The following is a 24536-nucleotide window of genomic DNA, read 5'->3' as shown; positions in this document are numbered from 1 at the left end:
AGACAGTCATACGCAGGACAAACGACGCATCACAACTAAAACAACGGACACGGAAAACAAAGCTATGCGATCGCGCACTTTAGAATCAAGGAGAATCAAACCGTGGCTGATCATGATTATGTTATGGCTATGAATTCATTCATTGGCAATCATTTGGGAGATAATTCCGTTAATAATAAAAACTATACGGAGACTAATTTTCTATATTGGCTATTGGCTATAGAGGGTGCACACTTTTCGTTGTGTCTGAATTTGAATCAACAAATATTAAAATCCACCAGTCACACTTGTGTAAGAAGAAGGAATTCCTGATCAAGCTGTCATTCATTGGTCACTAGTTGGGCTCACGGTCTGCTTGCATTTGTTGTTTTATTCATCTCTATGACGTCGCAATCGGTGGCATACAATGTAGTTAGACAGAAGTTTCAGAAATTTTCTATTTGCATACGATTACCCCTGAAGAGTGTCATCTCGAAAAGTATCGGGTTTTAATATACTTACGCAGTGAATATATAATATTAAAATGTAATAATAGATATGCATCCCAAAATGCCACTTCATTTAAACTTCGAAGAGTAGTAAAGTTGCCACATTGTTGGTATTTCTTCCATCGAGTACTTGAAAATTAGGGCCAGAAATAGATATGTACATTGTGCAAACTACCCGTTTAGTTAGTCTCCTTGTTTCTCAAAATTGCCCAATGGGGAAACCACTCTTCTAGGTCTTGTAGTAGTTACAGATACTAAAAAGTCTGTAGTTGCATATAGTTATAGTTGTGCATTTTAAAAATTGAATAGACAACACGTTCATCGATTGGCGTGGATCCTGTTTTATGAAGTTTGTGCAGCCCTTGCTGGCTCAGAGTCATTGCTACTAACAATGGCGTAGCTGGTGGATGGGTTTATGTCAGTGGTTCTTAACCTTTTTCCCCCAGCGCCCCCTTTCAATAATTATCGTGCTCCAGCGCCCCCCTCATATTGTAAGGACTGTAATAAAGACAATGTATGAGAGGGAGGGCCGCAACAGCACTTCGTCAGCCCCCCTAAACAAACGATTGTCTTGGGCACCCATAGCGTGATAAACCAAACTCATTGGGGTTTCACCCCCAAGAACCCCGTCGCGGGATTTCGATGGAAAGCAAAGATTATGGGGCCTGGTCGCTCTAGAAGCCAAAATTTTCTATAATGCAGGAATGAAATAGGTTGTAATTGCATATATATGTCCCTATAAACTTTTTATCCTCTTAGCTCACTCAATCAGATTTACCAGTAGCGTTGAGTGAGCTGTTGTATTGGAAAATGAAGGCCACGTAATTAATAATTGAACATATTCGGGAATGCCCGTTGGTACAATTAAATCGTTATATGTTATTTTGTTACTTTTCCTACGGTATATAATCAAAAGATATTGAAACGCATAAACGTATTAAACTGAAGTAAGCACACGATTCAAAATTGGTATTTTGTTACTCGCAAATAATTTTCTCTGATTTATGTTATTTGCCATGTGGGGTGCAGATTGCGACGACATGATGATTTGGTACGAGCGATTTAAGCACCTTCGGACAATTAGACTTATATACATCGAAGTTTACCCTCAACATAAGGGCAATCCTCTTCGGCTAAGGTTTTCTTGCTGACGATCTTTTTGACACACTTCTCGGAGTCCCATATTCACCGGAACTTCATATGTCTTCGTGCATCGTGGCGTGGTAATGGCCGACGCCGAAATGCCTATTTATATTCCTATAATTATGCGTATTCATCCGTGGGGGAGTCGTCAAAACATGGTGTTTAATTTATGTTCATTCACCGAAATAATTTAGGGGACCCTTCGAGCTAACCGATTGGGGGTTTGGGTTGCAGCAGTTTCGGTCTTGGTAAGAGGTCAAAGTTCAGTCGGTCTTTTTGAGACTTCGGTATTGAAAATATTTCGTGCTTTAATCGCGCTCGAGGACCGTTCGACTAAAATAAACCATATAATAATTATGTGTGGTATATTCAGGGTCAAATCAACGTTGTTATAACCACAATCGGGTACGCTCTCTGACCCTGTGGTTCGAACCTTCCCGAATTCACATCGACGATTGGCAATATGGGGAAGTTAATGGTATTGGATTTTGCCTCAGTGCTGTTTGTAAATAAGTAAGTCAACTGACAATGGGATGCATATATCTGCTCACATTGAATTTATTACTGTACGCAGTTATTAATTTCAACATGAATGCATTCCAAACGAAGCAACTCATATTATATAACGTTCATGTGTGGTTGTGAGCCGCAACACGAGATAGTATCATCCTTTATGATACGATGAAGAATTATTCTGACGATTTAATTTTGTGGCTCTCAAATACAAGTATATTTAGTTCTTCATTTCGTGCATAAAGCTTCAAAACTTATTTTATGTATAAGGGGCTCTCAAAAGTAATATACAGTGTCTCCTTCTTCGATTTTCACACGATGTGCGCTTTGGGATAAAATACCTAATTCGAAACATTGTGTTGAAAATATAGCCCTAGCAGGCGTGACGACGGCAGTGTTTTAAATAACGGGAAAAATTGGCGATCTGAAAGCATGCGCAATTCGTTTTATATAAATTATAATAACCCACTACATTTATGAAAGCATATGTGGCGAACATCGTCGCGTAGCGAGACCAAAAATTTCGGGATTTGCCAATTTTGTGCATTGTTAATTTGTTCTGAATACTCATTAAGGATATGTCCTACTACCACATCTTCTACAGCGAAGCCATTTTTCTTCAGCGCCCCCCATATCGCCCCCTTTAAAATCGCCAGCAAGATAAGTACTACTGGTTTATGTGATCAAAACCCATCCCATTTCAAACTGGAAACCCCGTCCTTTCGAAATGCTGATTATATGTCTATTGTTTCCGATAAAATAAAAATTAAATCTAGTTCAGTATCTTTCTTGAACCAAATTTCACGGGAATTATAATGTGAATCTACAAGTCTCCGGGATAGTCTGGTATTTACTGAGTCACAAACGCAAACAGTTGCCACATTCCATATCTAACTACCTATTTAATGGATCACTATGTAGGGGAGATGTGGTACCGATGAGACCGTGGGACCTAAAATACTTGAACAATTGTCTATGATATTCCCATGATTACACTCCGTGATTTTTTTCTACACTGTAAAAAATAAAAACCTCGATTTACCGCGAAATGTTTGGAAGCACGGTAGCCAGACATTTCGTGGTAATATAACATTACCGTTAGTCAACGTAAATTTAACTTACATTCGTCTGGTAATCTGACTTAACACACCAGACTGTAATGTTACAGTCTCCCGCGGTATATCCAATCTACATGTTCTCCTGTACATTTACGACCGAGACTGTAATTTTACCGCCTACCTACCTACATGCTGTCCGTGTAAATCTGGACTACATACCAGCTTGTAAATTCGCGTACATCCATACCTATCGCAAAGCAACGCGATGCTAAAATATCGAAAAAGTTTCTTCACACTCCCAAAACGACATTGGTACAAACTGTATATTCAATGATTCACGATGAAATGGTTATCGATGGAAAAGTATTGCTGCTGGAGGTCTAATTCTTCTTTAGGAGACATGCAGTAACACGAGTGGTCTCAAGAGAAGGTGAATTAATTCCACCACCGGCCAAACTTCCAGTTGTTTCTTTTTCTCGTCCTCATTCCTTCTGTGTAACATGCAGTTCCACTGAAAAGAATTCATGCATAAGTCGCTATATTAAGCAAAGTTGCTAACCTAGACATGACATTGAAAAGACTATGGGCTAACAAAAATATAACATGTTTCGAAGTACCGGTACTGGTACATTGTGTGATGACGGCTCCGCATTTTACATGATATAGCTGAGATTCAAGACATACTTTATCTAATGTATTGAAGCAAAAGGTTCCTCATTTGAGGTGGCGTGTGTGCCAAACAAATCCAGCAGTGAATGAAAACATCTCTATGTATGGCCCGAAAATGACAGTAAGAAACCAACAGTTTCAACTCCTCCGCGGCGGAGTATGTGGTGGCACAGGTCACTATATAAGTCGACTAATATCCCAAAATAGAACAGAAAATGCGGCGAATGAAATATTTCAATCATGAAATCAAAGTCATCCCGGTGGTGTGCACAGTCGTAGATATTCACGGTAACAAATGCTATGCAGTACTGTACCTTTTACGATTGGTACCCCATTCAGCATTCCTAGCAATCTTCAACTTTCTTCAAGCACAACAAGCTTCGCTTCACCCTTCGCTCAAATCTCAATAACGGCCACTGGCCAGACGACACTCAGGCGATTTCGAAATAAGTGAGATATTCATCCGCTCACATATGCCACCAATAATGTTTACTGGCCACGTTATAATGTATGATCTAGGTCGTGTTTTCCATACAGAAACATTTATTATTACATATAGTCCCTTTCTTTTTCATCTGATCTCGTATAAATTGATATTTATTCCAAGTGTTGTTCACTACTTACTGTACTTACTTAACCAGACGCTGCTTGTGATGTCACAGTTGTGCGTTGGTTGTTTACAACGAATCTCAGAAACCCAGTAACGCGTAACGGTAACCTAATGTAACCCATTACTGGTCGCCTTGTCCGCCATTAACAAATGATCAACTGAGCATGCGGTGCTGATATTTCTAGTTTCCCAAACAATATTATACATCCTAAACTGATTTTCTAACTTATCAGTTCTATCCGTGACGACGAATGTAACCGGCGAGACCGGCCGTATAGCCATAGCCTTATAATATAATATAATGGCCAAGGTGTAAAACCACATTAGCTACGATTGCCAGTTGTTTCTTGTACCCTACTATATACTATACTGAAATTGGTACTAGGGCCACCAATTTCCGTATGACAGACCCCAGTTTCGCGAACGAGGTTGAATCAGGACAAATCACCACCAGAATGATATATCAGTAACATTCAGTTCCCCATATACATTGGCTGTAGCGATTTTGAAGCTAATCAATTTTGCCAATAGCCTGGTAAACTGCAGTAACGAGTAACTGTCAGTAATTTTGCGAAGAAATTCTGGTAACTTGACTTCACAGCTAAATTAAGGTAATATTACATATCAAAATGTAAAATTACAAGCTACGTTCAGTTATTGGCTGCGACCGGTAATTCGTTGTAAAATTTTGAGAGATTTCCCAGTAAATCTACCAGATTTTTTACAGTGTACAATTGCATGGTGGCAGATTCTTTCCTCACATGCAAAAAGATTCGACCTGTACGAGTTATGGGGTGTCTTACAGAGATTTTCTCTTTTGCGGCAGTAAAATAAATTTCGATCGACGCATTCATTATCTTTGTAACCTTCAGCACGACCAAACTGGCAATAATTTTTAATGTGAATTCTAGGGCTTGTATCAGGCTATATAATGGCTCAATTTTTTTTGATACCATCTTTGGGGGACTTTTTTCAATTCAATTACAAAATTTCCAGAGTTGAGACCAACGATATACCATAGCGGAATCAAGCAAAATAGTTGGACTAAGTAGTCATGCAACAACAGAAACACGTCTGCACACAAAGCTGCTGTATTTATTACTTACCGTTGGTGTTTTATCGCTATAATGATCTATTTGGAGGTCACAATCTCGATTTATGGGATATTTGTATGTACCCTCAAATTTGTAAGTTTTTGCTTAAATCGAAACGTGATTTCATGACAACTTTTGAGGTATTATTTGGTCAATTTTCTCGACGGTTGCGACAAAACATTGTTCTTTGGCTTGCCGTAATATACATTATATTACACAGCAAGAAAATTTAGAACATTTAAATTTACGGTATTTTGTCTCATAGGTCCCCAGGTCGTGTTCCTCCCTACCCTCCCGGTGGGGGGGGGGGATTGAATGTCCCTCAATATTTTTGCAAAGTCGGATATTCATGAATTGTGTATCCGTCCGGTTGGTAGAGCTTGTATCAAAGTGTTGAGCAAGCATAAAATCTGCTCTCATAGGGTGAAGATTTGGAGGTTAGAGATCATTGTGCAATTTTGAATCCATTGGTAGGCTACCACAGCTCCCCTATTACTGGCGGGCGAAACGACTGTCGCAATAACAAAACTATGGGAACTTGATTTTCACAAAACGAAAACATTTGAATGAATGTAATATTTATTGCAAATAAGGGTGTCTTTTGATGTTCCTTCCGAGATAACCTAGAAATCAAAGGAACTTGTAGGTTAAAGCCGGTGACAATAACCCATACTCAAATCGTACTATATTGGAAAGTTATAGGCCTACTGCCACGCATAGTCTGTAAATATAAATGTGGTACTAGGCAGGTACCAAGTCGCACCGTATTCCGAAAATCACGATGTTTCTGGATAATCACGGAGCAGCGAAACAATGCTCCGTATATTTTGTCACAACACTGATTCAGTTTGTGTTGCGCAGAATTCCGCTGTCACATCAAGAAATTTAAGTCTTAACGCAGATATGCTATAGTAGTCGGTGCCTTTCCATGTACACGCCGCATCGTTGGCTGGTTTTGAATACTCAAACCCACACCTAGAGGGCTCGAGCTGAACTAATGAACTGACCGTATTATAGTAATATCTCATTATCTCGCGGCATCCTGAAATATTTCAAATTAACTACAGGTGGAAAACCACAGACATACGATGATGTTTCTTTAGAAAGATCTGTAACTTATCTTCGCCGTGAGTTAATGGTGTTTAATGGTAGTATGGCACTTCATTATGTCTAGTCAATATACTTATTAGCGGCCACTACCTTCAATCATAAACTGATAGATCTGGTTAAAACGTTGCACGAAACCAACCATCCCATCTTCTGACTGCGTTGACGATGATGAGCACAACCAAGATGTTGATTGATTTCAGTAGCCAGTAAGTAAAATATTAGGCGACCCTCACATCGACTCAATTCACCACATTAAAGATAGTGGAAGACGCGAAGAAAATACCTAGCAAGGAAAGATTAAGAAGTCCAGATTCAAGTAGCCGATTTCGATTTTTCTGGTGCTGCCAACGAGCCACGACATTGTATAGGCTAGGGATGGTTTGAACCTCTAAAAGGTTCAGATTCGTGTGAACGCGAACCTTTTTGAAAGGTTCTGTGTGAACGCGAACGTGAACCTCATGACGTCACGCGACGTCATATTGCTAATCCCAACCCTACATTTCAGTGAAGTGACGGCCTATATTAATGAACAATTGTACCCTATACCTAGCGATGACTCGGGCCACATAATGCCACAGTACTGAAGTACATATTGACGTTTTAAACGTCTCCAAATGTATCAACTGCATGGGGCAATCAAATGATATAAAGATCCGATAAAATCAATATCTTCCGTCGCCTTGCCAGCATTTTCGACGAGGGCTTGCAATGGAATATAAGCTTACTCCTCAATGGTCTAGGTCAGACCGGACATTGTATTCGGCGTCTGAGTATTGCTACGTTGATATTGAGCAGAGTGTGAAACGGGATTCTGTACTTGCTACCGATATAACCCCTTAAACAAGTTATATAGCAGTAGCCAACACCCCAATCGCACGGAATTGGTGTTTATGATACAATAAACATATGAAATCAAGATCGACCCCGTATGCCGGCTGGATTTTTTACATAAGACAACGATATCAATTTCATTGATTAGTTGAATAAGCACCTTTCGCTGACTACCTACATGCAGTGTATTTCACGCTTGATGCTGTGTGATTATGTGCATGCTCGTTTAGTGTTGATTTACATGCTGCCAGCGCCATGCATAAAGTGGCCCGCAGTTGAAACGCAATAAATTTTTAACCAAAGATGTTATAATGAAGCGAAAATTGTAATACATGAAAAAGGTTCACAGTGCAGAACCTATCAAGGTTCGTTTGCGAACGTGAACCTCAAAATGTCCGAGGTTCACACACAGAACGCGAACGTGTCACGTTCACACCATCCCTAGTATAGGCCTTGTATACGCACGGAGACTGATGGAATAAGGATAATGTTACGTTTGGTTCCCTTTGTAACTATAGCGTAGTAGTTGTTACCTTGAATACATATGACTATAGCTAATATGATATATTCTGCTACCTAATAATGGATTAGATTCCTTCATTAGTCCAGTTCATCCCATTGCAAGTGATAAGTTTCGTCAAACTTTCATCAGTCTAACGACGAAATGGCAGTTAATTAGAAAGCTGGAGATTAAACTATTGGTAGGCCGTTTCCACTGACGCACTGATTATCACACACATATGCAAGAATACGAAAGACTATCTAATACAGCTTTACATTAAGAATAAGGTATGCCATGAGGTCCACTCCGCATATACCGGATATTTTGGTACTGCTCACTTTTGACGGAGAAAACGGTTTTATCCGAATTAAGGGGAAATCAGTTGTACGTTTCATGGTCATACAGAAATACCGTAGCCAACTGTCCGTGTTTAATGAATAAAACTGCTCTACACTGAAGTAATTGGCACTGATCGTGCAAACCGCACGGAGTTTCAGGTTTGTAATATGCAGTATTTCGATACCGAACGATTCATCAAATCCTGTATATTGTATTACTGTCTAACACACACACGAAGGGGGCCGAAAGCGCACAGTAATTCCTCAAACGCAGCGAGAGTTGAATGGGCAATTTCCCTTGATAAAACAGCAACATAACTGTGGGAACCAGTACTGTACAGATCGACGAATTCCCTGGTCCACTCCAATATGACTGCGGAGTGCGGACATATCAGAAAAAGTAGGAATCTTGATCCAATCCGGCTCCGACCACAAATAAAACTATTCTGGCAATATCCACCCTGTATCTGGATAAATCCCACACCTTACACCCACGTACTCCGGGCGTATCTGAAAAAGTACGAATCTGGCACCAATTCGGATTCGGACTTATCAGCTGTTCTCCGTTCTGTATTTACCTGAAAATTTAAAAAAAATCGTCCAAAAGCTTTAAGCGGCGCAGAAAATCATTTATGCGAAAGCTAACATTGCTGCCTGAAGGCTAAATGCACTTGACACAAAGTTTCTGTGGGATCGTGCGTTGCGCTGCTGTCGTCGCTGAAAGGTGCCACTATTGACGCAATGGTCTTATATGAGTTCATTGGCGATTGTTAGGTTGAATTACTATTGTTGCACAGCAATGAGAATCTGATGAGTTTGTATAGATTTCCGATTGAGTGCGCCTTGCACGACCAGTCGACCACGGACGACGTCATCACATATTCATATATATATATATACATTTTCATGGAGCAAAGAGTTATCAATTTTATTGTTTCCCAAACAGAATTCTTCAGTACATTACCGCCTCCCCCTACTCCGGACCACCAATTCCACCAGGGGCTTCTAGCATCAACTTTTGGATCCACAAGTTTATCCTATTTCTGTGGTACTTGATGAATACCATCAATATATATTGAGATATGTCGGTAGTATACTAGGCTTACTACGCTTCAAGACGCAAGGCTTTCCAACTATAGTCATCGGCGAAACGTAAATATTTTCTCGCAATTTTATGGCGCCCTGCTATGACACCGAGGCAAGGAATCTCTGCCAACTCAAATGTGTGTTGCTTGGTACGACAAAGGTGCGAAATTACTGTACGAAAAATCTTTTTTACCATGTCAGTATGGTAACATATTTTATAAGAATGCACTGGAAGGTAAGGATAAACTTCATGGTATACTATCAATTTACTGTGAAGGAGAAATAATTACTGCCAGGTTGGGCAAATCTCTAGCATGAATAATGGCCCCAAGTTGAGACGTTACTATCAACCAGGATTCATAATCATGGCTTTTTTTAGTCTGGAAAACTGCGATCATCATCGGTACTTAAATCAGTTCAACTGTGTGATATCTAACCTTAGTGTGAAGAGCGTATTTATCGTTATTCGATCATATCGATTATCGTTACTCGATTCGAATTCGAGTGCTCGGGTCGGTCCAGCCCTAATTATAGGTTTATTTACGTTACTTCATTTGATAAACATGTGCTGAAAGTGAGGAAGTCAATATTTACCGACTTTTTCTGTTCCGCTCGGGGTTCGCCGGTTCCGTTGCTTTCATGATTTCTTCTAGATTCGGTGGACGTGCCTTCGACAAAGGCGAGTCACGAAGGCTGTAAAGCTCCTCTATTTCGTACATGATTTTATTCTTCCCTGTCGAAGATGTCAACTCCGTAGTCCGATTTCCGTGTATTCCGTATGCAGCCCCTTCAAAATCAATATTGCATAAGAGAAATTATTACTAATTAGGCTACTACATGAGATGTGGCGTGCAACGAATATTCAGCGAAACAATTATGCCCTGGTATCCGAATACTCACAATTACACTTACACACGAAGATAGAATAAGGATTGCCATAACACTCTCCATCGTAAAAAATCATGTGGATTCATGTGGATTTGTAAACTCCACTAAGACAGACTAAGGATTGCCTAATGTAAAAAAATTCATGTTAATTCATGCTGATTTGTAAACTCCACTAAGCTTTTTCACATCTTAATTATTTATCGCCGTTGTGTAACGAGCTATTCCCGCGCCCAGTCACTATACTAGACACAGTAGTGTAATTTGGAGTATCACGGTCATGCATCATGTCTGTTCATCAACAGATAATATTGCATTTCAGAAGACGGACGATAATCACCACTCTTCGATTCGAATATAGTATCGTAATTATTGATGTTTGACGTTTGATTACTTATGTTGTGTGATGCGCACACATGTTGTGGCGAGTCGAGAGTATGTAAATGAACATTTACATTAGCGAAGTTTAAAAATAACTTTTCGGATTCCTGCCATTCACTGATTAAATTGTCAGGTGACCATAACAAAGGCTGCACACCAAATTTCGGTTCGATTCCAACGGTTCTAAGCGGCCGCAGAGCCAATTAAAATTCTTAATTCAGCACTTGAAATAAAAAAAATCAAATTTTCCAATCAACCCCATGAAATTGTTGAGTTGTTTTCAAAAACCACACAAAACAAATTTGAATCAATCCCAACTAGTAGAAGCGCAGTTATTTGAGTATTTCATTGATAATTGCGCCTGCGGCCCGCAACATCTTTATTATGAACTCATTTACTCATGATACGGTACTGTAACTGATTAATTTAGTTACATAGCTCTCTTGTCGTACCGTCTCTGTTTTGTTTACCGATTGCTCATTCTTTGATGTGTTTTGGTTTCTTGAAATGCTTGAGTTTAGACTGTTGTTGTTTTGATAATAATCGGTATTCGTCTAGGGTCCGGTTAAGAGGATTTCGCTGCGTAGTACACTTTCCAATAGTGTTTCACTCGCCGCAACTGGTTTGAACAGAAACAAGAACAGAGTAAGGGATATTAAACGATGAAATCAGGTCTGTGGGACAATGTCTTTGTTTTATCATATGTAAATGGAAAACCTATGTGTATTTCTCGAAGAACAGTTGTCGTAACGGAGCTTAGCATAGCTCAAAATGGTATCACGACAGTTTCATCTGCAGTCAAAAATACATATCCACGTAATATTAGAAAAACGTAGCTAGCTGTAATACCTATTTCGAGTGATTGTTAAAATAGCCGACAAAGTTACAGAGAGAGAGAGAGAGATATGATATTCTTTTTCGCCTGCACCATCGAGATGCTTTGACGACGGAGTTGCGATGCGGCCCCATGAGGTCATCTAGTCTGCGCCCCCGTTTATTTCATGCTATCCGTGATTGCTGAGCGCATAGCAGGAAAGCTGTGGATACCAATTTTCGAGTCTTTGGATCGAACCCACGACCGACCGCTCGAGAAGCTGGACGCATAACCATTACACTATCTCGCTCGGTACAGACACATGGTTCAAAATTGCTTGGTATTTCGCTAAAGCCAATTAATCTGCTGGAGAAGGTCTGATGTTATTAATACTTTGACACACCGTGCGAATTTTCGCTATTTCCGGAACTGGTAGCAAGGACAACATCACCTGACAGATTGCAAGGTGCTGTTGTCTGATTAAACCGTGACCCGAAGAGTAACAGATATGTCAGTCTATCTTTTATCGCAGTTTCTGAAACACGTCGTCGCGTAGGCTACTTTAGCCTAGCATCTCCGCATACATTGCATACTTGATAATCTGGGTGCATTTCATTCGACTGGACACATTTGCAGAGGAGTTGTTGGCAGAGCAAACACGGGAAGGGGGCCAGCGAAAAACATCAATTTGACAAAGCTGACTCCTGTAATTATTGGTTCAGGGCTCCATCCATGATAGGAAAGGAGAAATGGTTGATTGGTTTGCACAGAAATGATCCCAAATCGCCGGACTTCTCATATAAAACTGAATCTTCCAAGGTGAGGACAGTTCAAAGTGATATAGGCATCTATTACGAAAACAGTTACAGTAACGCGACTGGCACATACAGTGAAGTAATATATTGTAGTGCGACCCGCAGCGTCTTCAGTTGTCAAATGGAAGCCCGTTATACATGAAAAGTTGAGAACCCATCTATTAGTAAATAGCCTGCTGATACAAACATATTGCTGTTTAGAGATGTTTCGCTAGGGTTTTCAAAAAAATAGGTTTTCCAAAATCCATTTTCCCCTGTGATATAAATAACCGCTGTTCCAAAGTAACTTCAAGAAGATCAGCTAGATATAAATGACTAGGCTGCATGTTTTATGTTTCGTTTGTCAATGTTCGTGCCATATATATCATGCCCAAAATTGTCGCCTGAAGCGTTATGGTTGAATATTACATTCGTCAACACCTATTATTGTGGAAATGGATTTTCGTCACCCGTTCATATCAATTCGACGGCGTGGATTTTCAAGCAAGACGACCGCGTATTTAAAGAAATTCTGCGTCAGAATTCGCTACAGAAAGACTTCCCGAGTTTTACGTATATAGTATAATGTTATTTTCAATAAAAGTCATTTTGTGGATCTTTATCACTAGTCTACAGTTTATATTTACACATGGCAGATAACGATTGCACGATGATTGATGTACAGTTCAACTAAACATTAGAGAAGGGGTGGTTCCTTATGGTCCGTGACGGTTTAAAGGGGTTCCGCAATGACAAAAACGTTGATAACCACTGGGTCATGGTATATTTGTGTGTAAAGCATGGCATCAATTCATTTCCAATATTCCTATACTTGATTCTTCTGAACCACCTTGGCATCTTGAGATATAATTTCTTCATGTTCATATTGGCTGCTAATTATCTAAAATTTATTTTATGCCTTGATCGGACCGCGAAATTGCAAGAGTGAACAAAATTTTACCAGAAATTTCGCTAAGGTTTAAGAAGGGAGGAGTCACTTCGATATCACAAAATCATCCAGGGTTGCCATATCGTCCTTATGTCTAAGATTTGTCCTTATTTTGAAGAGCTACGTCTTGGAAAACTCAACCGTCGTTATTTCTAAGAAATGTCCTTGTTTTTGACTTGCGTCCTTATTTTGTCTTATTTTTACAACTATAGAACTTCGATCATTTTCCTCTGATATCTGAGTTGCAATATTTGCAATTGTGTCATTGACCTGGAGGCGATATGAAAAAGACCGCTATTTCAACATATATTGATACCCCAAAACACAAGAAGTGTGTCAGCTGCTGCTGAGGATAGCTTGGGATTACCATTCCATTTCATGGAATCCATGCTGACAAAAACCAGCAATCATTCCTCATCAACGACTGCACATCGCAATATTCCCCGATTATAACATCGCAAGTAGTTTGCTTCTGCCAGGACCAAGACTACAAGCCTTGTTACTGGAGATATTGCTCCATACAGACAAAAATGATTTTGGCTGTACTTGGTGTACAGCCTTTTCCCATATTGGCTGACGCCTCCAATCACAGCGAGGTGAAGAAGCTTTTTTTTAGGGGGGTGGGGGTGACGAAGTGCTGTTTCGGCCCTGAGTGAAGGTAAACCTAGACCTGAGCGGTCGTGAGATCAATGAAAAGCTTCCTGATAACGAGGAGTTGCTGCAGCAGATTGTCTCTGGCGAAAGTATGAAGAATGATATGCCACGCCTCGTATAAATACACAGTACGTACGAAAACGCTTTTAAATGCTTATCTAATTTTTCGACTGTCCTTTTTTTGGTCCATGTCGATGGCAACCCTGTGTATACCTATATATTTTTTAGTGAAAATCTGTACACTGCACTTCAAATACGGTGGATGGTTGGGGGTGGGGGGTGGGGGGGGGGGGGGGATGGCTGCTGTCAAACTGTATAAAATACTTCTAACATGGATTTGACACCGGATCATAATTTGAACGCACAGTCCCTCTTGTTTTATGTCATCGGAAATAATTTTAGCTCATTTTCTCGCGGCACCCCTGAGCAGTCCAATCGACACCTACAGTTGAGAACCACTGGTGTAATACTCGGACACTACGTTTTGGTCCGCATGAGTTTAGGATTGAATCAAGATGGTACCCGTTTTGAATGGATAAATAAAGAGGATGTTGTAAGAACGTCACGAGCACGTTATGGTGATCTTTAGGGAGTACGCAGAAACGATTCACCATCCCCCAGGGCCCAAGTTTCGACAAAATTAGAATTCCGTAATTATGGTATGTACCTTGCTTTCTTGGAAATATTATAAGTGGCCAACAAACCAGAAATATATACGTTTCAGTTCACTGACGAAATTTTTAAACACGAAAGAGAAATCTCCAGATTGCTTTAGGCAGGTGGTTCCGAACCGTAATATTTTCGCGGCATAATTTCTGATCGATAAATATTCTGTGACCAAGGTCAGGGATCAGTTGACTTACCCGCATTATCATGATTTCATTCCACGGAGGAACTTTACGCAATCGGAATGACTCACCTGTGGGTCTCTCGAAGAATGGATTGCCCAGCATATCCGCAGGACGAGGGCGGTTACGCGAGTTGCGAATTAGGATTAGCTTGATAAGTGTTATCAATTCCGTTCTCTTTGTGGTGTATGGTTTGTCGAAAACTACAATATGGGAAAGGTCAAGTCCTTTTTGATCGATTATATTTGTACGCCATCTGTTTTGATCGGAACCAAAAGGGTGATATCCATTAGAAAAAAGAAGGCTGAGGACGATGCCGATTGAATAAGCATCTGAGTAAAAAGAGGCCGTGGGACACTTTTTTAACATTTCCGGTGCTTGGAATCCTTCACTTCCCATTCCTCGCGAGGTGATGTTGGCTACGGATTGATCTTCCTTCATCTGCTTGCTAATACCGAAATCCGCGACCCGAAGATAGTCACCACACTTCGTCAAAAGTATATTTTCCAGTTTGATATCGCGATGCACGATATTGTGCTTGTGAATATACGCAACACCCTCCACGAGTTGTTTCGCGTAAGACCAATTTCTTACGAAGTCAATTTTTTTCCCTTTGCATCCGTCGATGTAATCTTTCAGCGTTTGGGGACAAAATTCCATTACAATGTATATATAAGATGTCAAGGCCTGACGGTACACGTCCGCGTCATAAACGAGAATCACATTAGAATGTTGTCCGAGCTTCAATAGGAATTCTACTTCTTTAAAACTTGTTTGGTCGTGAGGAATTAATTTGATCGCCATGTCATGCCATCCATTCAAGAATTTTTTCTTGCCCCTGAAGATCATTGTGCCTTTTTTAAGAGGGTTGTTTTTCTCTATCTTGATTGTGTCCGACAGCTTGATCCATTCTAATTGAAATAATAAATCGATATTCAGTTTCATTTATTTGGGTATGTTAACTAAATGGATTTATTCAACTAATATATTGAAAAATTTAGTAGATGGGATTGTTGTCACGTCCCCAAGGTTTCAGATGACACCCAGAACCAAATGAAACTTTCCATTTGCGCTGGTAGAAGTGCCTCTTCCGTTTGTAACAGGTAAGAGGGATGCCCTGATACGCATACAAGCATCCATATTATAAGCAGAGGTGGTCAAAGTAGTCACCGTCGCTACTCAAGTAAAAGTAGAAGTAACGCCGGAATTTCTACTCGAGTAGAAGTAGGAGTGGTGGTTCACAAGTAAGTAAGTAAGTAGGTATTCTACGCTTATTTTTGCATGCAAAACTGAAAACTGTCAAGTAAAAGTAGTAGTCTAAAATCATAACTACTTAAAAAGTAGTGTGAGTATGCAAAATATACTTCAAGTACTTCAAAAAGTATAAGTACTTCGTTACTGACCACCTCTGATTATAAGTTTGTTACAATGTGAATCATTTCAACATATTAGCGTTAAATCATATTCTTTACACCTGAATGTTATCTGGGAAACGGCTAGGAACTAAGAGTCAACAAATTATCAAAGGTCATGAACTCTACGAAATACACACACCGTTATGAGCTCAGAACGGTGAATTTTATTATTTCAAGATATCACGTCCACCATTTATATGACGTTATATTCACATCTTTAGGACGTGCTAGAAAATAGAATGCTTACCATCGAATAGATGCTAAACATGTGACTGATTGGTTGGGAAACCGGACACCACTAGCAATTTCCGTTTCCGACGTAAACAGCTGTAGCAATGCTATGCCCGACGACCCGAGTTCAAAATTTAGAAAAACTTATTTCGCATGAAAGCTACTTCCTCGCCGATTCGGTAAATGTAAATAGTTGTATTGTCTGCGAGTATAGATGAAAATTTCCGCAGGGGCCGGGCATGTGGAGCAACTATTCCACGCAATTTACTATTTAATCACTGGGGCGCAGGGTTGGGTGATAGCGTAGTGGTACAATCCGCAGCCACATCACCAATGGGTTGCGCGTTCCAGTCCAAACCAGGTGGTGTCCAGAATTCCTACCTAAGTATTGGAGTTTTATCTAGGCTCCTCCACGCCATCTCATGCGCATAAGCGGTGTCTTACAAAAAGCCAAGAAGTGGGCCGTGCTACAGGTCGGCAGTTACGGAATGAAAATGGAGAATATTGGTCTGGTGTAAATAACAATAGTAGTCGACAAACACCATGAATATACCCCTAAACAAAACAAACAAAGCAGAGGCGCAGCGGGTTATTGATTCCGTATCTGGGGGCACTGTGGCTCCAAGAAATCGCTGTTGGGGGTAACAGTCTGCATTTATCTGGACTATTGGAGCAATTTGTCATTGTATTGCACCGCCCTAATTCCCATATTTTCGAATGTTCAGGCTATTCTGGGGAGTCCCAGCGCCCTGACCGATTCCAATAATAATGACAGAAATAGACACTAGCATTTATTTGGACTAGCTTTCATATGTTTTTGCGCTCGGATTTCCAGCTATGGAATTTACCATATCTGCTCACGAAACGAACTAAATATCAAACGTTATCACGTTGTCCAACCACACGGTCACGTGTTTCAGTGTTTCGCGTGTTGCGTCAGTTTTCTATGATGATTTGAGTTTGTCGACAAGGTGCCTGTAAGTTTTTCCGATGCAGCGAACCGATACAAACGGCGAAAATTTTATCAATGGCTGGAGAACACGAATATCAGCATCAAACGATTGATACAGGTCGATACAGTGGAATTCTTATCTATAAGTAGGGCTGGGCACAACGATTCGAGTACTCGAATCTGAATCGAGTAATTACTTTAATGATTCGAGTCGAGTAGCAAAATACGATTTTTTCGAGTAGGCTGAAGTTTACGCCCCTCGCCACTGAAAGTTATTTTATCGCCGAGAATTATGGTTTCGATACCATTTTACACTGTGGAAGCCTTGAAACCTTGATAGGGCGTATCGTAGCATACGAATCATGGTACAAAGCTACGAACTTTACTGGAAATAACATATTTCCGAAGTCATGATCCTCCCACAACATTGTTACAAAGTGAAATGAAATCGGCTGAGTCGAAATAATACGAAAGTATCGGTAATGTGACGGATTACAGGCATAATATTCTTTGTGGTAGCATAAAAGGTAAATATTTGAAGCATGAAATTTTATACACCATTATTACGTCATAATCAGTGATACTCAGGCCGTGTTATTTTTGGCATATGCCAAAACTGCCAAAAATAACTTATTTTTGGCATTTTTCGATTTTTATTTTTGGCAGTTTTGGCATCGTCCTCTAAATAGATAGTTTCAGCCTCGAATTAGTCACAGAAACGCTTTTTTTGGGCTAGTTTGTCACAAGACACCACATAATGTGCAGCATCCACGTAAAATCAGTGCCAACAAACAATAAGAAGAAGAAAAAACCTAACGATTTCATAAGTTAATAATATCAAAATAAACCACAAAATGTGCAGTATCCATCGGTGCCAATCAGCAAAAAAAAAGAAAAAAAAGCCTAACAAACACGCTCAACAGCTGATTGTTACAGCTGTTGAATGGACTTAAATCGTTTGCACTGTAACAGTGTTTCTAAACTCAGGTCAGCTAAGTTTCTCCTAAATTCATTTCTCGCCCAGCGAATCTGGGAAATATCGATTTCAACAGTAGCCGTTGAGGGAAAAAATATTGCCAGTCATCCACAAAAGGTTTTCAGAGCTTCAAAATCTTTGGAGGGCCGAACCGGCTTCCATGCATCATGAAAAGAGTTCACTTCGCCAGTGCCATCGATCTCCTCGCGGAAAGAATTTTCTTCCCGATCCTTTTCCAGGCGTTTCCTGTGTTGTCTATCTCAACACATTCTATTTAGTAGCCCGACTATCATTTCTCCTTCAGTCTACCGATATATTTTCAGAGGACTTTTGTCACTTTAGGTGGCTTTAATATTACCAACTCGCATGGAAGAGTCCTGGGAAGGTTATAGCTTTTTTAAAAACATTGACGTAACAAGACTGTCTGGCAAAACGAGACTATGCCGCTCAGAAATAGCCAGACAGTTTGTTGCGTCACAATGTTCAACTCCATCACAATGCAAAAATCGTGGTTGATTTTGGGGGTTCCAGTTCCATGAGCAGAATATAATTTATATTTTAATAATCAGTACTGCGGCAGCTTCTCATTGATACCCGTTTTATCATATTTAGCGCTCGACAAGCCGGTCAAAAATGGTCGTAAAATTGCCTTTGGACAAGTGGAAAGTATGACGTAAACCAAATGAAGTCAGTTGTTCAATCTCGCTGTGCCCACACCATTTAGGACACCATGCTTTCACCCCTAATGGGTGGGCTGAACGCTGATTAAGAAACCTGCCTTTCACAAACGCTCTTCTCGCTTGTAACGCGGTCCTGGTAACACAACACCATGAACGAAATACACTATTTGGCAGGCCGTGTTATTTTTGGCATATGCCAAAAATTGCTTATTTTTGGCATTTTCAAATTTTTATTTTTGGCAGTTTTGGCATCTGGCTCCTGAAATGCCAAAAATAACACGGCCTGGTGATACTCGAATACTCGACTCGACTCGAAGTATAATACGTGATTCTGAATCGAATCACTCAGGTACTCGATTTTGCCCAGCCTATCTATAAGCAGTTATTTATGAATTGATTCAAGATTGCCACTCATCAATTTCGTTTCTCTCAACACAGGAGTCATTTTGAGTCATCTGAAATTTATGTCTAGATATCAGTGTTATAGCAAAATCGAGCTTCGTTACCCTCTCTGACCATTTATTCATACAAGTTAACGTGCTTTATATCCATGTCTATATTTATTTGCATTGAACTCTCGAACGCGACGGTGAAAATTTGATTTGAAAGATTTCGGATTAATTGTGTCGAATTTTCTCAACTATATTAGCATTAGAAAGCTGGTTTGATTTTCATTCCGTGCCCCAGGGGTATAGTCGATACTCAACAAATAAAATCCAACTGGTGTCATTCGTAACATTAGTCATATCGATATTACCTCAGCGGACGTGTTATCATAGGATGTTCCTAGGGCGACCTAGTTGTCACGTTGTATCATAGCTGAGGTCATTTATTTGATCCAGTAGGCATATAAGCACTCATTCCAAATAATAAAGATTCAAGGATGGTTCTTGATCTCATGCACAATGTTTCACAACGTACCGTAAATATCATATACAGCGTAAAACTAACTCTGTCATTGCAGCGGAATATATTGTCATGATCTCTGTCCGGCCCAGTTCATCACCAAGCACATGGTGATGGTCGAAACGAGTTATCTTATAATCCAGAAACACAAAATCTTTTCAAGTCAAATTATCGAAAACCAGTGTATTATTGAACGCTTGGAGGATTATATTAGATTATGTTGGATGTAATTTTTGCTCTAAAAGAATTTTGAGCACTGACGTTGACGTTACTGGAAGTTACTTTCATTTCAATAACAAGTTCGTTTGTGAGCGAAAGAATCCGAATTACCGAGATTCACATTCGCATTGCGAAAACATGAGCCGAACATTCGCGCCATCACTATACTAGGTATTTCTCCGTTTCCTAATAGTGCATACTCAAGTAAATATGGCTAATTACACTACATTTTTATGTATTTTATTATCCTCTATCTATCATATCCATGTAGTCACCTGCTTCTGGTTCGAAGGTCTTTTTGTCCATTCGTGTCATTTCATGACCTATGGGATCTGCTACAAAGATAAATTCCATTCTGACATCTGCTATATATTCATTTAGTGGAATACGCATTCACAATATATCAATATACCTGGTTTCACAGGCGAACGGATACCCTTTGCAGTTGATGTTGATCTACTCCCATTGCTGGTTTCGTATATACAGGCCGACCGTCGGATTCCAATCCCGCATAACTTGGATCTGAGATTGAATTTTTACAACGGAATCAATTGGCCGTTGATCAGCGGTGACCCCACCAAAGCGATCGCTTAAAATATGTATGTAATAATTGCTGAAATCCCGAGACTGCTTCTTTGCGCTTCGCACGGTCTCATGTGGGAAACTGCTACACAATTGCATATCCAAGGCTATTGCGTTGGGTACTAGACAGGGTTGTAATGACTCGAGTCAGACTCGAGTCACGATTTTCAGATGACTCGACTCGACTCGAGTCATTTTCTCAAAATACTGAATTGAATCGACTCGAGTCAATCTGTGTATTGACTCGACTTGGGCTCGAGTCATTGCGCATGACTCGAAGCAAGTCATTGACTCGAGATTCAGACGGCCAAGACCGACATTTCATTGTCATTTCGAAGCCAACACACTATTGGGATTTCGTTTGGTAGTACTGGTGCTTGAAAATGCGACCAGAAACTGCTAAAAGTGAGTAAAATTGATATATTATAAATGCGAACCATTCAATATCACAAAACAGAGGTAAAAAGTGAGTTTAGGAAGACTTCAACCGGAAACTGAGCAGTCAACACAATGACTTGGACTCGGACTCGAGTCATAATACCATGACTCGGACTCGATCCTCTGTTTGCTGACTTGGACTCGGACTTGACTCGGAGGGAATTGAAAATGACTCGACTTGACTCGAGTCAAAAATATAAAAGTGAGATTGACTTGTGACTCGGAGCCTTGTGACTTGGTTACAACCCTGGTACTAGAGCCAATTAACGACAAGCACAGAAAAGTTGTCACGACAATATGGATTTATCATGAAAATGTGCAGACTGTCGTGTTACACGATCTAATAATTATATATAATAGACAAAGTTCGGGTATCATTTATGTGCGTACAACTGGGTCATAGACCACAGTACAAGAATTGTGCATTAGTATTAATATCAATGAGAAATATCATGTGACATCTACCTCACTGTAGCAATGGTTTTTTGAAGTGAATCCATAGAACTGTGTTGCGTACAAACTGTTGTCTGCAGGTACTCTCTTTTCTACATCCTCCCCTAGAGCACTCACATTAGAAATGTATTTGTTTAGATGTGGGAAGCTTGGGTCAAAACATGACAATAAAATTCAGATTTGCGTCTCGCGCTAAAATGTTTACGAACCACTTATCTAAATCATGATATGGAGAGATTTAACATCGTTACTTAACCTTTATTCCCCTTTGCCCTGTTGTTGTTCCTTCTGTTCTTGTTTACTTGATTTGGTCTGATGATAGGGTTTGTAACAGTTGGATAATATAATTACATGCGCTTCATTTATGCGATATAACTCACCTGCCAGTGTTTCCCTGCACGATGACGACTTTTTCAGCATTCATCCCGTTTAAAGAGATGACGTTTGGCGATCCACCATCAGCCATGGAGCCGTATGGTTGAATCGGCTTCTCTCCTCGTAATTGAAGTGACTATTGACTTGTCTGGATATCACTACGCCAAATTGAAGGTCTCTATGCTAAGATTCGTTTAAAGCGTTATTTTCCCTTCTATACTCTAGTCGTCAGGATAATGGTGATCGTGCAACTGCAAACCCTCGAGAGATTCGAATTTTAATTCGAGGCGTGTTGACGAAACCAGGTGATAAAATGACTCATGTGCTCCCACAAATTTAGTTAGGAACAATAGGCAGTGGTCACGTTAATATTTCATAAGATTTTGGGCCAATATGCCAATATACATGAACTTGAACATGTTAGTATTGCGTTTGCCATAACCTAAACCACCTCGTTCGTCAATCGCGTAACTTGGTTGGCGCGAAAAGGGTATATTCATATGTTTCTGCGAAATGTATGTATAAAGAGTATACACAATATATATTTTGATCGCCCAGTGGAGGCCCATGACCGTATTTTTAATTATATTATAATAAATAATATTTTTTCGGGTTGGGGTCTGGTACTCATCAAATATATGTCTAGCACATCCAATTTTTTTTTTGGCCACGCAACTGGAAAAGATCCTCGAAAACACAAATTTGAAAGCGAACACACGACTTTGGAATGCTAATTCGATCACAAATTCATGTATGTTGCCTCTGTATAATAGTTTTTTATCAAAATACGCCGGCATGTTGTAAATGGCGCAATCGATATGCGATATCATTATGTTTTATTACCTTTTCGGCCAATCTGGAGTTAGGTTTCGTTTTATATAAGGGACTCTCATTTCCACCAAATTTTGTTGTGCGGCTCATGACGATTACATACCGCTTGAATTAAGAATCTGGTCGGTTGCGTTGGACGTGGTTGGTTTTCCTATCGCGCGTGACGATATAAAGTTCATGATCTTGTTTTCGACGGTTTTTATCTGAAGCAAGTAGAAGAAGTGGCATGACATTATTTAGAATCAGCATAGTTTTTGGTGATACAATTTTCATCTTAGTTTTCTGTTGAATTTCATTTATTGCTGCCTCCCTGATGCAGCGAGTTCAGGAACCCAACATCAACGAGATCTTATCAATATTCTTACGATTTCTGCGATTTTCTCACATTTCCTAAAAATATTCATAGCGAATAAGCTACTATAGTTCTTACAACGAAGGTGATTCAGGTTCTCATTCAAAACACGAAGATGAACAGAACGTTCGCAAAATCTCTGTTACTTTCTTTAGGGCCTAATGTATATAAGTATATATCTGTAATGCATAACCAACAGTATCTGTATATGTCAGTGATTCTCAGCCATCACTGAAAATAAGGTTGAATGATGCTATAGGACTTAATTTTTTGTGCAAGCAATAACAAATATCATCTCAAAGTGCAACTCTTACCTTGATCTGACTGCTAGCCTAATCCAACGGTGGCCTGATGAAGCGTCTTGTCCTAATAATCCATAGGCCTATACTATTTGGTACGTTTTCGTGATATCTGCTGCTTGTATTTAGTCAACCACTACGCTGTCAAACCGCACACGATCGGCATATAATATATATATATATACTGCGGGCCTGCGGCATAGATCGACAAAAGGAGTAACAGCTCAACACCATATACCTTCGAAACTATACACCCACCGTTTTATTCAAGTCTTCAAATCTCTACAATGGACATCCAATTCCAAACATCCTAGTATTGTTAGAGAGCGAGATGGTTTTGTTGTATTGTTTAAACCATATGTTACAAAGACTTCCATTTATATTGTCAGTGATCTTGGATATCTTCGTTGGCCGTAATATTTTAGTCCCGCACAAATTTTTACCTTACTCTATTATTCCAATGTAGTTTTTACTAATTAGCTTGTATGTCATTGGTAGTAATCGATCGTTACTCAAGCATGTTGGTGCTTTATCATCTGTGCAATTTGTTGCGTAAGCATTACAGTATGACTTCGCACATACACCTCGTGTAATCTAATTCCTCATGGTGACCAATTATATGATGGCAAATCCTAATATTGTGTATTACTGTACGATAACTTAAGTTATCGTAGGCCTCGTGAAGAGATATAGCCTATGTCGGTACGAGATATGTGTGAAATTGATCCGAAAATCATCCACGGGGAATAAAATTAGGCTACCTCATCTTGAGAGAGAGAGAGAGAGAGAGTCTTTATTTTCATCGAACCAAAGTACATAACAAACGGCAGTGATGGTGGTACAGAAAATATGCGTGCACAGTATTCGGTATTAGATAGGAATGATCGATAAGACCGTGAAGGTCATCTAGTCTGATCACACCAGCATCAAACAGGTACACTTGACTCTGAACAGTCTGGCTGTAAAGAAATGTTTAGTTGAAGGAAATAGAAAAAAAATTAAACAATGGTGGCAAATGATCAATGAAGCAATGTCTGGGCGAGGTAGGGCAACAGTGTTA

The 24536-nt window shown here is 39.8% G+C and overlaps 1 protein-coding gene and 1 long non-coding RNA gene across 9 annotated transcripts in view; both read right to left on the bottom strand.

The window, feature by feature from the left end:
* The window catches only part of LOC145434058 (uncharacterized), a 148710-nt gene extending 124988 nt beyond the window's left edge, over nucleotides 1-23722 (bottom strand). The window contains exons 1-7 of one of the 8 annotated variants that reach the window (XM_080311399.1): nucleotides 23492-23722; nucleotides 22000-22177; nucleotides 21876-21931; nucleotides 20559-20668; nucleotides 20422-20481; nucleotides 14839-15678; nucleotides 10037-10229 (exon numbers count right to left, since the gene is read on the bottom strand). In XM_080311399.1, the coding sequence (XP_080167525.1) occupies nucleotides 10037-10229; nucleotides 14839-15678; nucleotides 20422-20461 (1073 nt within the window). In that variant the 5' untranslated portion in view covers nucleotides 20462-20481; nucleotides 20559-20668; nucleotides 21876-21931; nucleotides 22000-22177; nucleotides 23492-23722. The other 7 variants (XM_080311410.1, XM_080311405.1, XM_080311417.1 and 4 more) reach the window with 7 other exon arrangements.
* On the bottom strand, nucleotides 3512-4234 carry LOC145445183 (uncharacterized). Its single transcript, XR_013916913.1, has 2 exons — nucleotides 4186-4234; nucleotides 3512-3713 (listed from the first exon to the last, which is right to left on the bottom strand). It is a non-coding gene; the product is annotated as an uncharacterized LOC145445183 (long non-coding RNA).
* Nucleotides 23723-24536: the final 814 nt, after the last annotated feature.

This window comes from Botryllus schlosseri, chromosome 1 (assembly GCF_051294905.1).
Source record: "Botryllus schlosseri isolate E-star chromosome 1, Bs_hap1, whole genome shotgun sequence".
Taxonomy (NCBI): Eukaryota; Metazoa; Chordata; class Ascidiacea; order Stolidobranchia; family Styelidae; genus Botryllus; species Botryllus schlosseri.
The sequence above is the reverse complement of the archived record's forward strand: the minus strand, read 5'-3'. Positions and strand labels throughout refer to the sequence as shown.